At 45.8% G+C, this 15648-nt stretch overlaps 2 protein-coding genes across 3 annotated transcripts in view; one reads left to right on the top strand and one right to left on the bottom strand.

Moving 5' to 3' along the window:
• The window catches only part of ALDH16A1 (aldehyde dehydrogenase 16 family member A1), a 48073-nt gene extending 45950 nt beyond the window's left edge, over positions 1–2123 (bottom strand). Inside the window, exon 1 of the mRNA XM_077259645.1 lies at positions 1789–2123. Coding sequence (XP_077115760.1) covers positions 1789–1884 — 96 coding nt within the window. The 5' untranslated portion in view covers positions 1885–2123. The remainder of the gene's footprint in view (positions 1–1788) is intronic.
• PIH1D1 (PIH1 domain containing 1) lies at positions 1956–13842 on the top strand. 2 transcript variants are annotated; one of them, XM_077259646.1, is made up of 11 exons: positions 1956–2253; positions 3065–3193; positions 7903–7969; positions 8465–8650; positions 8997–9058; positions 9141–9222; positions 10470–10566; positions 10755–10802; positions 12716–12806; positions 13232–13375; positions 13647–13842. In XM_077259646.1, the coding sequence occupies exons 2-11, from the start codon at positions 3113–3115 to the stop codon at positions 13680–13682; spliced, it is 894 nt and encodes a 297-aa protein (XP_077115761.1). In that variant the 5' UTR covers positions 1956–2253; positions 3065–3112; the 3' UTR covers positions 13683–13842. The 2 variants fall into 2 exon arrangements, with proteins under 2 accessions (XP_077115761.1, XP_077115762.1); XM_077259647.1 differs by lacking the exon at positions 1956–2253 and adding an exon at positions 2279–2315.
• The last annotated feature ends 1806 nt before the right edge of the window (positions 13843–15648 follow it).

The following is a 15648-nucleotide window of genomic DNA, read 5'->3' as shown; positions in this document are numbered from 1 at the left end:
AGACTGGTGGTAGCGCTCACCTCTTCTTCTCCGAATAAGCTGTTTTCCAGATGTCCCAAACAATCAAAAAGGGGATTCATCAGAGAAAATGACTTTGCCCCAGTCCTCAGCAGTCCACTCCCTGTACCTTTTGCAGAATATCAGTCGGTCCCTGATGTTTTTTCTGGAGAGAAGTGGCTTCTTTGCTGCCCTCCTTGAAACCAGGCCTTGCTCAAAGTGTCTCCGCCTCACAGTGCGTGCAGAAGCACTCACACCAGCCTGCTGCCATTCCTGAGCAAGCTCGGCACTGCTGGTAGTCCGATCCCGCAGCTGAAACAGTTTTAAGATACGGTCCTTGCGCTTGCTGGTCTTTCTTGGGCACCTTGGAGCCTTTTGACAACAATGGAAGCTCTCTCCTTGAAGTTCTTGATGATGCGATAGATTGTTGACTGAGGTGTAATCTTTGTAGCTGCGATACTCTTCCCTGTTAGGCCATTTTTGTGCAGTGCAATGATGGCTGCACGTGTTTCTTTAGAGATAACCATGGTTAACTGAAGAGAAACAATGATACCAAGCACCAGCCTCCTTTTAAAGTGTCCAGTGATGTCATTCTTACTTAATCATGACTGATTGATCGCCAGCCCTGTCCTCATCAACACCCACACCTGTGTTAATGGATCAATCACTAAAACGATGTTAGCTGCTCCTTTTAAGGCAGGACTGCAATGATGTTGAAATGTTTTGGGGGTTAAAGTTCATTTTCTGGGCAAATATTGACTTTGCAAGTACAGTAATTGTTGTTAAGCTGATCACTCTGACATTCAGGAGTATATGCAAATTGCCATTAGAAAAAATTAAGCAGTAGACCTTGGAAAAATTAATATTTGTCTCATTCTCAAAATTTTTGTCCATGACTGTATATAGACAGAAGGTGACGATTCACAGTGGCCCCCCATCATTAAGCCTCGTTCACACATTGCCATTTGTCGTCTTGTGCATTATTCCCACTAGTCCTATTCTCAATAGTATTTTTTGCGTGGACTGAGGGTCTAGAAATAGGAAAAATAAAAAAAGGTCAAATATGGAGGAAGAACGGAGCAGCGAAGTAATGATATATATATATATATTTTATTTATTTTTATTTTTTTCACATTATGTTTTCTGGCAAAAAAAAAAAAAAGATGAAAAAATACTTTAAAAATAAATAAAATAAAGTCCCAGATTTATCATTTGCAATTTTTTAAGCCTTTTTTTGTTTGTTTGTTTGTTTGTGAACGCGTTCAGGAATTTTTGCCCAGAATCAAAATTTCTCTTTAGTTTTTTTTTTTTTTTTTTTTTGCTTTTTAATTTTTCTTTTTAGCCTAAAAAGGCCACAGGATGTACTAAAAGTGACAGCATTTGAGCAAAAAAAATTACAGACAACTATCAAAAAAAAAAAATCCCTCTGGGGTACTGTGTGAGGGAATGGAGTACATTCAAAAAATAAAAATAAATAGGTCACTCGACAACCAATGACATCTGAGTCGCACAGCCGCGATGATGTGCGTTTATTTTGGATGACACAAATAAGAAAATATATATAATGCCGCGTTCACACTGCGCTTTTTCTCTGCTGCTTTTTACCTGGGCGATTTCTGACAATCCTCTGATTATTGCTGATTTTTTCCCTGTATTTGATGCATTTTTGGTGCAGATTTACTGCAATATTTTAGTACTAAAGTGTTTTTTACTCACACAAAAACGCACTGTGTGCACATGCCCATGCACCCATGCACAGGCACTGCCACATCTCTGCCCCACAGCCCTCACCTGCGCGACACTGGCGGCCTCAGGAGCGGGGCCGTACTGCATGGAGGTGAAGATCTCCCGCACGGACGGTCTCTCTGTCCCAGTAGAAGCGGCCATGACTCCCAGCGACGAGTGACAGCCTGCCAGCCCACTGTCAACCACTAGGGGAGCTCCAGCTCTGTAGAGCTGCGTGGTGTACGTCACTTCCGGCGGAAGAAGGTCATATTATTACACGCTTCCCAGGATTATAATCCTCCACTGACCACGTCTGTGCAAATATCGGTGTTAGTGGAATTGGGGTTTTCATCTGTAAAATTGCTGCGTTGTGCTGTAAAGAATTGCGTGTGAGAAATAGTGAGGAAGGGCAGGAAAAGGGGCAAACGGAAGTGAGTGTCCGGCCCGGAAGTGTGCGCCTGCGCGGACGCAGAGCCTGTTGCCGAGGCGTGGGGATGCTGTAGCTGTGGTTGCAGACGGAATACACTACAGGTAAGATGGAAGCAGTGGGCGGGTGCGACGTGATTACATGGGAGGACTGCAAGGTGTCAGCTGTAAGAATGTGGTACCCCACTCCCAGCACTGTCAGGGTGCCCCCTCCCTTCTCGTTAGCTGTCAGGGTGCTGCACCCCCCATTGTCGTTAGCTGTCAGGGTGCTGCACCCCCCATTGTCGTTAGCTGTCAGGGTGCTGCACCCCCCATTGTCGTTAGCTGTCAGGGTGCTGCACCCCCCCTGTTGTCACCAGCTGCCAGAGTGCTGCACCCCCACATTGTCGTTAGCTGTCAGGATGCTGCACCCCCCATTGTCGTTAGCTGTCAGGATGCTGCACCCCCCCCCCCATTGTCGTTAGCTGTCAGGATGCTGCACCCCCCCCCCCCCATTGTCGTTAGCTGTCAGGATGCTGCACCCCCCCCCCATTGTCGTTAGCTGTCAGGATGCTGCACCCCCCATTGTCGTTAGCTGTCAGGATGCTGCACCCCCCCTGTTGTCACCAGCTGCCAGAGTGCTGCACCCCCCCCATTGTCGTTAGCTGTCAGGATGCTGCACCCCCACATTGTCGTTAGCTGTCAGGGTGCTGCACCCCCCCTGTTGTCACCAGCTGCCAGAGTGCTGCACCCCTCCCTTCTCGTTAGCTGTCAGGATGCTGCACCCCCACATTGTCGTTAGCTGTCAGGGTGCTGCACCCCTCCCCCCCCCCCCCCCGTTGTCGGCTGCCAGAGTGCCGTACCCCTCCTTGTCGTTAGCTGTCAGGGTGCTGCACTTTGGCATTGGCGTAGATTAATACATGTTTCGATCTTTCAGGCTTCGTTTTGGAAAACAAGATCCCAGAGAAACCTTTGACCTGAAAAGATGGCGTCTGACAAGTCACTGCTCTCTGCAGAGATGAACACAAACATGGAGGAAGCGCTTTATGAACAGATGTTGATGAAGGTACCTGAACATAAAGATGAATGAGAGGCCAGCAATCACCCAATGTATGATGAAAAGGATCATTCGTTTGCTGAATTAGTTCTTAAGCTTGCTTAGAAATCATAATTATTATTATTTATTTATATAGCACCATTAATTCCATGGTGCTGTACATGAGAAAGGGGTTACAAACAGAGTTACAGATATCATTTACAGTAAACACATTTACAATGACAGACTGGTACAGAGGGGAGAGGACCCTGTCCTTGCGGACTTACATTCTATGGGATAGTGGGGAAGAGACAGAAGGTAGGGGGCGATGCGATGGCGATGCGGTGGCTCTGGCGATGGAGAGGCAGCTGCTCTGGCGATGGTGAGGCGGCAGAATGGTTATTGCAGGCTGTAGGCTTTCTTGAACAGATGGGTTTTCAGGTTCCATCTGAAGAATCCGAGGGTGGTGGATAGTCGGATGTGTTGAGGAGTGGAATTCCAGAGGATGGGGGATATTCGGGAGAAATCTTGGAGGCGGTTGTGTGAGGAACGAATAAGTGTGGAGGAGAGTAGGAGGTCTTGGGAGGATCGGAGATTACGTGAGGGAAGGTATTGGGAGATTAGTTCAGAGATATAGGGAGGGGACAGGTTGTGGATGGCTTTGTAGATCAGTGTTAGTAGTTTGAACTGGATTCGTTGGGGAATTGGGAGCCAGTGGAGAAATTTGCAGAGGGGAGAAGCAGGGGAGTAGCGAAGAGAGAGGTGGATTAGCCGGGCAGCAGAGTTAAGGACAGACTGGAGTGGTGCAAGAGAGTTCGCTTGGAGGCCACAGAGGAGGGTGTTGCAGTAATCGAGGCGGGAGATGATGAGGGCATGCACAAGAGTTTTGGTAGATTGTGGGCTGAGGAAGGGACGGATTCTGGCAATATTTTTGAGTTGGAGGCGACAGGAGGTGGCAAGAGTTTGGACGTGTGGTTTGAGAGACAGGGCAGAGTCGAGAGTTACCCCGAGGCAGCGGATTTCAGGTGCAGGAGAGAGCGTGATGCCGTTTACCATAATAGATAGGTCAGGTGGGGGGGATACGTGAGATGGGGGAAAGATGATGACTTCGGTTTTGTCTACATTGAGTTTTAGGAAGCGAGAGGTGAAGGAGGATATGGCTGACAGACACTTCGGGATTCTGGACAGCAGAGAGGTGACATCTGGGCCAGAGAGGTAGATCTGAGTGTCGTCCGCATACAGGTGGTACTGGAAGCCATGGGACTTTACGAGTTGTCCTAGGCCAAGGGTATAGATGGAAAAAGTAGGGGCTCTAGGACAGAGCCTTGAGGGACTCCAACAGAGAGAGGGCGGGATGAGGAGGTGGTGTGGGAGTGGGAAACACTAAATGTGCGGTCAGAAAGGTATGAGGCAATCCAGGACAGGGCAAGGTCCTTGATGCCAAGGGAAGAAAGAATCTATAGCAGTAGGCAGTGATCGACTGTGTCGAAAGCAGAGGACAGGTCAAGAAGGAGGAGGATGGAGAACTGTCTGTTAGCTTTGGGTGTGATTAAGTCATTAGTAATTTTGGTTAGAGCAGTTTCGGTGGAGTGGTGGGGGCGGAAGCCAGATTGGAGGTTGTCAAGGAGAGAGTTAGATGAGAGGTGGGAGGAAATTTGAGCATGGACATGCTGCTCAAGGAGTTTTGAAGCAAACTGGAGCAGTGATATGGGGCGGTAGCTGGGCATAGCAGTTGGGTCAAGGTTAGTTTTTTTGAGGATGGGTGTGATGGTGGCATGTTTGAAGGCAGAGGGGAAGGTACCAGAAGATAGCGATAGGTTGAAGAGATGGATTAGGGCTTGAATTAGCATGTTAGTGAGGTTGGGGAGCAGGTGGGAGGGGATGGGGTCAAGTGCACAGGTGGCGAGGTGCGATTTGGAAAAGAGGCGAGTAAGTTCTCCTTAAGTGATGTTGGAGAGGGAGGTTATTAGGGAATGGCAGAGGTCTGGTATATGGAGTGGTTGGGGTGGTGGAACAGTTAGGGTTTGCCTTGTTTGGTCGATCTTGTTTTTGAAGTAGGTGGCAAAGTCCTCGGAGGAGATGAGGGGAGATGGAGGTGGCAGTGGTGGGCGGAGGAGAGGGTTAAATGTGCTGAACAGTTGTTATGGGTTGTAGGATAGTGAAGATACAAGGTTAGTGAAATAGGTCTGTTTAGCGGAGGTGAGGGCTAATTTGAAGTCAAATGTAGCTTGCTTGAAAGTAGTGAAGTCGTCTGGCAGGCGTGGTTTCTTCCAACGCCGCTCCGCAACCCTGGATGCTTGTCGAAGTTTTTGGGTGAGATTGTTATGCCAAGGTTGCCTATTGGTTTGCCGCACTGTGCCATGCATGAGAGGGGCGACTGAGTCTATGGCTGATGTGAGGGTGGAGTTATAAAAAGCGGTGGCGCTGTCCATGTCGTGGAGTGAAGATATGGAGGACAGAGGTAGAAGAGGGTCTGAGAGTCTGTAAATGTCTAGATGTGCGAGGTTTCTGCGAGGATGTGGTAATGGCTGGACATGGGGGGTGGGTGAGGAGGACAAGGATGAAAAGGTGAGTAGATGGTGGTCAGATAGAGGGAAGGGAGAGGTTGTGAGGTTAGATAAGGAACAGAGGCGGGTGAAGATGAGGTCTAGTGTATGTCCGTCTGTGTGGGTGGCTGTGGAGGACCACTGAGTGAGTCCAAAGGATGAAGTAAGGGCCAGGAGCTTGGAGGCTGCTGGCTGGCGGGTGTCAGTAGGGATATGAAAGTCACCCATGATGATGGTGGGAATGTCAGCAGAGAGAAAGTGAAGGAGCCAGGTGGAGAATTGGTCGATGAAGGCAGTGGCTGAGCCCGGTGGTCGGTATATGATGGCCATTTGGAGATTGGAGGGAGAGTAGATACGGACAGAGTGAACCTCGAAGGAAGGGAGGATAAGGGAGGGTGGGGGTTGGATAGGGTTGAAGGAACAGTTTTTAGAAAGAAGGTTACCCACTCCTCCACCATGTCTGTTGCCAGAGCGAGGAGTGTGGGTAAAGTGGAGGCCACCGTATCTCAGTGCAGCAGGGGGGGCCGTGTCAGCGGGCGTCAGCCAGGTCTTGGTGAGGGCCAGAAAGGAAAGGTTGCGGGAAGTGAAGAGATCATGGACCATGTGGAGCTTGTTGCAGACAGAGCGGGCATTCCAAAGTGCCCCAGAGAGGGGAAGCAGGGGGGTGGGGGTCAGTGGCACAGATTTTAATTGTGAGGGGTTGCGATAGTTTCTCATAGTGTGAGGAGGAAAGGGGTGAGGATTAGTGAAGAATGAGGCGGGGGGGGGGGGGCAGGATTGGGGGGATGTGTCACCAGCAGTGAGAATAAGCAGAGAAAGAAGCAGGTGGGTGAAGGAGAGTGATTGGCTTATATTATATTTTGGTGGTAGAGGTCTGAGGTTAGAAAGCAGGACTGCAGATGGAGCGAGGTGGGGGGGGTAAGAGAGAGGGGGAGATAGTTATGTGGTTTGAGGGTGCAGGGGTATGGGGTTAGTAGAGGAGAGTGAGGATTAGTGGAGCAAAAACGGTGGGGGAAATGTGAGCATGGTTAAAGAGCAGGGAAGAAAAGAAAGGTAAGTAAAGTTGGAATACAGTGATTAGTCTTACCGTCTGGTCGATTTCTGGACTACTTCTGGTATATTTCAGATGATACACTTAAACTATGTCACTTGAAATTATGTCACATCTGACTAAAGTCAAATCTGACCCACTCCATGCAACTTATACAATTCTAATGGTATAATAATTCTCGACTGCACATCATCCATGTGCTGCTGAGAACAATGAAACCCCGCGCGACAGACTGATCATACCAAAGATTGCTCAGTGAGCACAGAAGTGCGCTTCCCCTGTCTAAACGTGGGTTCACATTACACAATTTTGCAGCTTTGTGTGACCATTGATGGGTAAATATTTACCGAGTGTTGGTCGTTCAGTAGCCTGTTTCCACGGGAACCCCAAATGTGCATGGAGCGATCAGTAGTAGATGTTCTCAGCAGCGCAAGGCTTGTTTGCACAGGACAATGCGCTGCCGAGAACAATGATCTTTTATAAAAAACAAATGATCATTTCACTCCATGAACGTGCGTTTTGCTCATTCATCTGCTGATCGGCGGCCTGTTTACACTGCAAGAACGTTTGTTAGTGATAATCTTGCAGTGTACATGGACCTAAATGGACTGTGGGGTGCAGCAGCCTCTGCCGTTGTCCGCCTGGGGCGCAGCAGCCTCCGCCGTTGTCTGCCTGGGGCACAGCAGCCTCTGCCATTGTCCGCCTGGGGCGCAGCAGCCTCTGCCATTGTCCGCCTGGGGCGCAGCAGCCTCTGCTGTTGTCCGCCTAGGGCGCAGCAGCCTCTGCTGTTGTCCGCCTGGGGCGCAGCTGCCTCCGCCGTTGTCCGCCTGTGGCGCAGCTGCCTCCGCCGTTGTCCGCCTGGGGCACAGCTGCCTCCGCCGTTGTCCGCCTGGGGCGCAGCAGCCTCTGCCGTTGTCCGTCTGGGGTGCAGCGGTGTCCGTCTGGGGTGCAGCGGTGTCCGTCTGCTGTTACATACTGTAGGGAAATAATTGATAACCCTCATTTACAATAAATGGCGTGTTTGTCCAACCTTTACCTAATGTGTATTGTCATCTTTAGACGAACTGCAGTTGTAGTATTTTGGTGCAGTTTGCGGCTCCGTCCTGTTACTGACCGAATTCTCACTTTTTGTCTAATTTCAGGCCAAACAGGAAATACAAAGCAGAATACCGAACTTACCGGAAACCAGACAAATCCGTCCCCAGCCGGGTGAGATGGTATCCTCTGCTTATTACCGAGGTTACACTGTACATATGTGCGGCCTGTCCGAATACCTCAGTGGGGTCTATAAGGTGACCCCCTGAAGCAGAGCTGAGGACACCGCAGCAGAGGGGGCGGCTCACTGGAGAATCGGACCTCTCCCCAATGTTACTTAGATAGGAGGCTTCATGGTGATGGGAAACAGGAGATGGAATCTGCTCACATGGTGGATTTGTGCATGACTCCTCCGCGCTCCCTGCTCTGTCCTCCGCCGAACTGCTGGTATGGACATCTTGCAGGGATGTCATGTAACCGCTGCAGCCAAACAGCAACGTCTTATTGGCTGCAACAGTCCACGATGTACCCAACGGAGGACACAACAGCAAGAGCGGAGGCGCAGCGCTGGTCTAGCTGTCCCGTTCCAATAGTTTTTCTTATACAGTCGATTACATTGTTGCCATTTTTATCTTGTTTTTGTTCCTTTTTGTTTTATTGCTGTGTTAGGTTTCTGCATTAAAACTCGCACGTCCAAAAATGCCAAAATCTTCATCAACATCTGCAAGTCCAGCCAGATCCCGGTGCCTCCGGAGCTGACCGAGCCGGAGCTAGTCGGCATCCTGGAATCTGACGATCCCTCCGGGTATCGGGTCCCCATGAGCCTTGGAGAGCCCCACGTTGAGGTTGATAATAGTAAGGTTTGTTTTTAATACAGTGCAACTTCTTTAAAGGGGTAGTCCAGAGATATCCTTAAAGGGGTCAGAATAGCAAGTATTACTATTTACTAATCCTCAGTGATCAAAGGTCCCTCGTTTTGAAGATCCTGGTGGATCCACTTCTAGTTTGTGCTTCACTGTCTAATAAAGTTTGACATCTTGTTGTTGACTTTTGGTTTAGATTTGAGACTTAAAGGGGTTGTCCACTACTTGGATTCCCTTTAAGAACTTTTTCCACTTATTCATGGCACCATTTTGATTCCTATATGTAAAATGTCCCTTTACATTAAAGTATGTAAGTCCTGGTGTACTTCATCCTGCAGGTGGAGGCGGCTGCACGGCGTATGACATAGTGATAAATGGCGCATTCTTTGAGAAAATTAAGGTATCTGAACTTGCTCATTCCGACATACGAGCTGTCTGCTCTCTTTTGTGTCGGCTCCTTACTTTGTTTTTTTTTTTACCAGAATAATGAGCTTTTCAGGGAATTTTTTGTCACCGTGGCCATGGAGGGGTTAGAGAACAAGTATGAGATGGAGCTGTCAAGAGGTAACGACCACATCACTGATATTTTCCTTGATTTTTATTTTTTTTTCCCCATCGACGCAGCCATACGAGGGTTTGTTTTTTTTCAACACAAGTTTACCATATGATATATTGAAAATTGGAAAATGTGTGTGTGTTTTTACAACCTAAAATAAAAAATTTTCTTTTTTAATAATGCAAAATATTTTTTATCAAAAAAAGAAAGATATATATTTTTTATAACAAAATAATATTTTTGTATATTTTTTAAAAGCTTATTTTGTATATGAAAAAATTATATATTTTTTTGGTAATACAAAATAAGCTTTTACAAGATCTAAACAAAATTTTGTTTTATTAAATATATTTAATAAAAATGCTACTACTATAAAAATAAAATTTAATAAAAATAAAGTAAAATTTAATACAAACGCTACTTATACAAAATAATTAGTGATGAGCGAAATATACTCGTTACTCGAGATTTCTCGAGCATGCTCGGGGGTTCTCCGAGTATTTTTTAGTGCTCTGAGATTTAGTTTTTAGCGCCGCAGCTGAATGATTTACATCTATTAGCCAGCTTGATTACATGTGGGGATTCCCTAGCAACCAGGCAACCCCCACATGTACTTATGCTGGCTAACAGATGTAAATCATTCAGCTGCGGCGCTAAAAACTAAATCTCAGAGCACTAAAAAATACTCGGAGGACACCCGAGCGTGCTCGAGAAATCGCGAGTAACGAGTATATTCGCTCATCACTAAAAATGATATATTTTTTATAAGCTTTTTATTTTTTTAGTCCCCATAAGGGGACTTGAACCTGCAGTTGTCTGATGTTTTTTCTATATACTATCATGGTATTGTACTGTTTAGAAAGAAGCACAGTTTCCTACAAAGCTCAGCTTGTGGTTTTACAATAGAACGAACATCCTAGCTATAGGGGCCTTCAGCAGACCCCATGATTGACCAGTGGGCGCCAGACATGGTGCTCTGCTGGGATCATGTGCTTCGACCATCTTCCGTGCATTGTGCGGGCTCAGCTTTTGAGCCTGTTCCGTATAACCTTACCTGACCACACATCAGAATGGGGTTAAGCACAACTGGTCAATTTTCTGGCAATTATACAAGAGGACCGTTCTCTTCTGGGGCAAATTAAGACCCTTGTTTAATGTAGCAAGGAATAAATGGCTATGATTATGTCCTCTATGACACAAGAGGTATCATTTTATGGCAGCAATAAGGAACTAATATTCTACGACTTCCCTCCAGAGTGGAAAATGCTGAAAAATCGGAAGTTCCTGGGATCGATTTTTGACCAGAATATCAGAACTAAATCGAAACCGATGATTCAGGAAATGGACACCGGGTAAGGTTTGGTTAATCACAACTTGGCGATCTCTAAGATCCAAGTCTCCGGGGTGCAGTCTGTAAAAGACGACGTGCAGCTTCAGAGCAGGCCGCTGTTGAGCATCGGAGGCTTCTTCTCTCACTCCTCCATGGTTGGCCATTCGTTTGAGTGGGGTCTCATAATTTAAATTTATTTTCTTTCTACAGACCCCCCCAGTTAACTCCAAGCAAGTCCCTCATCTCAGAAGTTGAAAGGTTTGGGTTCCTTTGACGTTTAATACATGCATTTACACTTTTTAAGATGTAGGATCGAACCTCTTGGACTCCCAAGAATAAGGGGGGCTGCAGCCCTTAACCCCTTTCTGACCTCGGACGGGATAGTACATCCGAGATCAGATCCCCCTCTTTGATGCAGGGCTCTGGCAGTGAGCCCGCATCAAAGCCGGGACATGTCAGCTGTTTTGTACAGCTGACATGTGCCCGCAATAGCGGCGGGTGAAATCGCGATTCACCTGCCGCTATTAACTAGTTAAATGCCGCTGTCAAACGCAGACAGCGGCATTTTACAGGTGCTTCCGGCCGGGCGGCCGGAAATGAGCGCATCGCTGACCCCCGTCACATGATCGGGGGTCAGCGATGCTTCTGTATAGTAACCATAGAGGTCCTTGAGAGCTCTATGGTTACTGATCGCCGGTAGCTATTAGCGCCACCCTGTGGTTGGCGCTCATAGCATACCTGCATTTCTGCTGCATAGCAGCAATCTGATGATCGCTGCTATGTAGCAGAGCCGATCAAGTTGTGCCAGCTTCTAGCCTCCCATGGAGGCTATTGAAGCATGGCAAAAGTTTAAAAAAAAAATGTAAAAAAAAAAAAAGTTTAAATCGCCCCCCTTTCGCCCCATTCAAAATAAATCAATAAAAAAAATAAAACCTACACATATTTGGTATCGCCGTGTTCAGAATCACCCGCTCTATCAATAAAAAAAAAAGCATTAACCTGATCGCTAAACAGCGTAATGAGAAAAAAAATTGAAACGCCAGAATTACATTTTTTTTGTCGCCGCGACATTGCATTACAATGCAATAACGGGCGATCAAAAGAACGTATCTGCACCGAAATGGTATCATTAAAAACGCCAGCTCGGCAGGCAAAAAATAAGCCCTCAACCGACCCCAGATCATGAAAAATGGAGACGCTACGGGTATCGGAATATGCCTCAATTTTTTTATTTTTTTTTTTTTTAGCAAAGTTTGGATTTTTTTTTTCACCACTTAGGTAAAAAATAACCTAGTCATGTTTGATGTCTGTGAACTCGTAATGACCTGGAGAATCATAATGGCAGGTCAGTTTTAGCATTTAGTGAACCTAGCAAAAAAAACAAACCAAAAACAAGTGTGGGACTGCACTTTTTTTTGCAATTTCACCGCACTTGGAATTTTTTTCCCATTTTCAAGTCCATGACATGCTAAAACCAATGATGTCGTTCAAAAGTACTTCTTGTCCCGCAAAAAATAAGCCCTCACATGGCCGTATTGACGGAAAAATAAAAAAGTTATGGCTCTGGGAAGGAGGGGAGCAAAAAACGAACACGGAAAAACGGAAAATCCCAAGGTCATGAAGGGGTTAAGTAACCCCGCCGCCCTTTTTACACACTGTGCTGGTGGGGCATCCACTGTGCAGGAGAAATACAGCCGAGCCCATTAATTTTAGTAGATCTATGCTGTCGTTCTCCTGCACAGTGGAGGCCATGACGCCTCTGTGCAACGGACGACTGTGAAAGAGCTGACGCCTGACATCCGCATCGGTGCCCCCTTCGTTATTAGAATCGGTGAGGGCCCCAACAGGTCATAAATTGATCATGAACATAATCTCCCCAAAAAAAATATTCATTAAACATTTGATGAATTAATTATATTATTTTATTGATACATAAGGCAAAATGACACAAAATACCACAAAAACAAGGAATTTTATTAAAATAAATTACAATCAAGAATGTGAAAGAATCTAAATAATTTGATAATCCTGTATGCAGAGGGCAGGGTATGTCAGGCCAACTGGTAACATAACAAAAACTACAAAAAAATATATAAATTGATCGTGAACAGATATTGTACTTACTAAGGCTTCTTTAAGAATTTTTTTTTTTTTTTTTTTTTTTTTTTAAGGTCACCCGTGAAACCAGATTACACAATTATGGCGGAACCTCCTGAAGGACACCCAAGTTTTCTGGTGGCAGAAATCTCTTTACCTAAAGTGGTAAGATTTGGTTTTAGATTGTGACCTTCTTGCATTTCGTGTGATTTCCAATAGTCTTACCTTTAAAAGTCCGTGCCGACCTCGTGCTCCAGGTCCTCCTCCGCCACCTTTTATCATCACACAGCTCTGATGTGTCCACAGTAACCGATTGCCGGCAGCTGTGACACATTTGCTGGATGATGATAATATTAATATCTTGCTTGCTCCAATACCGCAGAACACGGTGCTCTGATTTCTTCTATACTAATACGATATTTGGAGGAAGCGCACACTGGAGGACGTAGAAAATGCTTTAAATGTTTACACTTTTCTCATGGCAATGTCACAAGATCATATCTGATTTTTGGGCACTGGGGGGTTACACCTTTCTTTCCCATACAGAAGCTTTGGGGACCATTGTTACCACTGCGGTCTTCTCTTTACAGTCTTCTACTAGATCTCTTGTGCTGGACTTGGGTGAAGACAGAATAGTCCTAGTCGGCCGTCCTGACCTGTATCATCTAGATGTCTTCATTCCTTACAATATCAACCAAGAACAAAGCGGAGCGCAGTTCAACAAGGACAGTCAGGTGAGATAATGGCGCAAAAGCATTGTGAAATCTTCTTAAAGGGGTTCTCTTAGAAAATGTATCAAATAACACTTGTCTGAATATCAAAAAATACATTTATGTAGCAAAAATAAATAGTTTTAATATTAGGGGATAATAATTGTATATGGACTTAATAGGCAACGATGCAGGCGGCAGTCCATCCTAGGGTGCGGGCTTAAGATGGATTGCGTGAAGGAAAACTGTTCATCAGCGTCTCACAATGACCATGCAACCGTGCCGTATATTTCAGGTGCTGACCATCACCATGCCAGTCCAGCCAGCATAGCGGGGGGCTCAGAAGTCCAGTTTGGATACCGCTCCTCCTATATAGATCCAGTGGATCCGGCCTACATTCGCTGCGGTTTACATCAGTGTTAACCATTGTATGGCTGCAATCCTATTTGGACTTCAATATGATACCAAAATAAATTTTTGTCTTTCTTACACTTGCCGTGTACATGCTCAGTTAATGTGTTTTTTGTTGTTGTTGTTGTTTTTTTTTTTCTACTGTGGGGAAGTCTTGACAAATAATTAGCATTGTAAAGGTTGAGAATCTGCAGTGTAATAGGGATTTTTAGGAATTTTAATTTTTGCATCACATCTGGATTTAGTAGCAGCTGCCCCTTTAAATGGATTCCGCCACCAGGTTTTTGCTGAGAGCAGCATAATGTAGGGGCAAAGACCCCGATTCAAGCGATGTGTCACTTACCGGGCTGCTTAGTGTTATTTTCATACAATCACAGTTTTCTCTGCTGCAGATCTACTAGTACTCTCACTGCTGAGCCATGTATAACCCCTCCCACATCACTGATTGGTCGCTTTCTGTGTACACTGTACATAAACTGCCAATCAACGTTGGGGGCGGGGTTGGACTACACGGCAGCATGTTTACTAGTCCTCTAGTGATAATCTTCTGCTGATAAAACTGATTTATATGAAAACTATAGGAAGCAGGCCTGTAAGTGACAGATCACTGGAATCAGGGTCTCTGTCTCTGCATTATGCTGCTCTCAGATTAGGTAACAGAAATCTGGTGACAGATTCCCTTAGCTGAAATGGCTCCTAGATACCAGAGAAGGAAAACTTTATTCAAACTGTTTCCTAAATAGAAAAAAAGGATAATTCGATGTGTGAAGCCATCCATTGCATTGCTGTGTCAGGTGGGCTTAGGAGCGGATCCCCCATCATACACAGCTGACTTCTTCCAGTAACAGCAGCGGAAACAGCGGAGCTTCAATATCTGCTGTTTAACCTTTTATATGCCAACAATTACTGATTGCAAGTTAAATTGCCTGTACGCTATGCAGTGGTACTAGAATTTTTTGTTACATTTTCCATTTGCTTCATGTCGGTAGCGGATACACATTTATGTGTGGATAGGCCCTTATAGAAATCACTCAATAGAATGTATACCTGTGTATCCAGGTTTATCCTTTGCATCAATTTTAAGAGGTATTCATACTAGTAGAAGTCATGGAGTATTGCTAGGATGTGATTGTTGGGAGTCTGACCCCCTGATTTTTAAAGAGGCTCCTGCATTGTTTTTTGTTTTTTCACGCTCCGAATTTGCAATTTGAGTATTGATGGACCTATGTTTTCTTTTTTTTTTTTTCTTTGCGCTATGGGTGGGTATTTGGGAGCACAGTTGTGCAGGAAAAAAAAATTGATATGTTCCCCATTCCTTCATTCTCAGGATCGGTGGTGGAACCAGAGGTCGGACCATCGCCTATCAAAATATTATATGCTAGCAATGTGCCATAACATTATATATTGAGTTGGTTGCCATAATTCTCTATTCTTAACCTGGTGTATATAGAATATAATATAAACACGTAAAGGCCCCGTCACACTTAGCGACGCTAAAGCGATCCCGACAACGATACGACCTGTCAGGGATCGTTGCTGCGTCGCTATGTGGTTGCTGGTGAGATGTCAAACAGTGAGATCTTCCCAACGACGCAGCAGCGATGCAGCGACCTGTAGCGACCTGTACAACGATGTCGTTGGTCGTTGTGACCCTGTCACATGGCAGCTATTATGACGGTTCAGACCTCGATGAGGGACGTCCTGTGTGACGTTGTAGTCAACGAGGTCGTTGGTAAGGTGTCAAACACAGCGATGTGTGCTACCCAGCGGGACCTCAACGATCAAAAAAAGGTCCAGGCCATTCCGACACGACCAGCGATCTCACAGCAGGGGCCTGGTCACTGCTACGTGTCAAACATAGCGAGATCGCTACTGAGGTCGCTGTT

The sequence above is a fragment of the Ranitomeya variabilis genome, chromosome 4, assembly GCF_051348905.1.
Source record: "Ranitomeya variabilis isolate aRanVar5 chromosome 4, aRanVar5.hap1, whole genome shotgun sequence".
Classification (NCBI taxonomy): Eukaryota; Metazoa; Chordata; class Amphibia; order Anura; family Dendrobatidae; genus Ranitomeya; species Ranitomeya variabilis.
This window is presented reverse-complemented; position numbering and strand designations above follow the sequence as displayed.

Bases quoted from the DNA above. Each gene is read 5' to 3' on its own strand.
- PIH1D1 (XM_077259646.1), top strand. From the start codon at position 3,113: ATGGCGTCTGACAAGTCACTGCTCTCTGCAGAGATGAACACAAACATG. The intron at 7,970-8,464 runs GTGAGATGGTAT...TTGCTGTGTTAG, and splicing joins ACAAATCCGTCCCCAGCCGG to GTTTCTGCATTAAAACTCGC. The intron at 10,567-10,754 runs GTAAGGTTTGGT...TTCTTTCTACAG, and splicing joins ATTCAGGAAATGGACACCGG to ACCCCCCCAGTTAACTCCAA.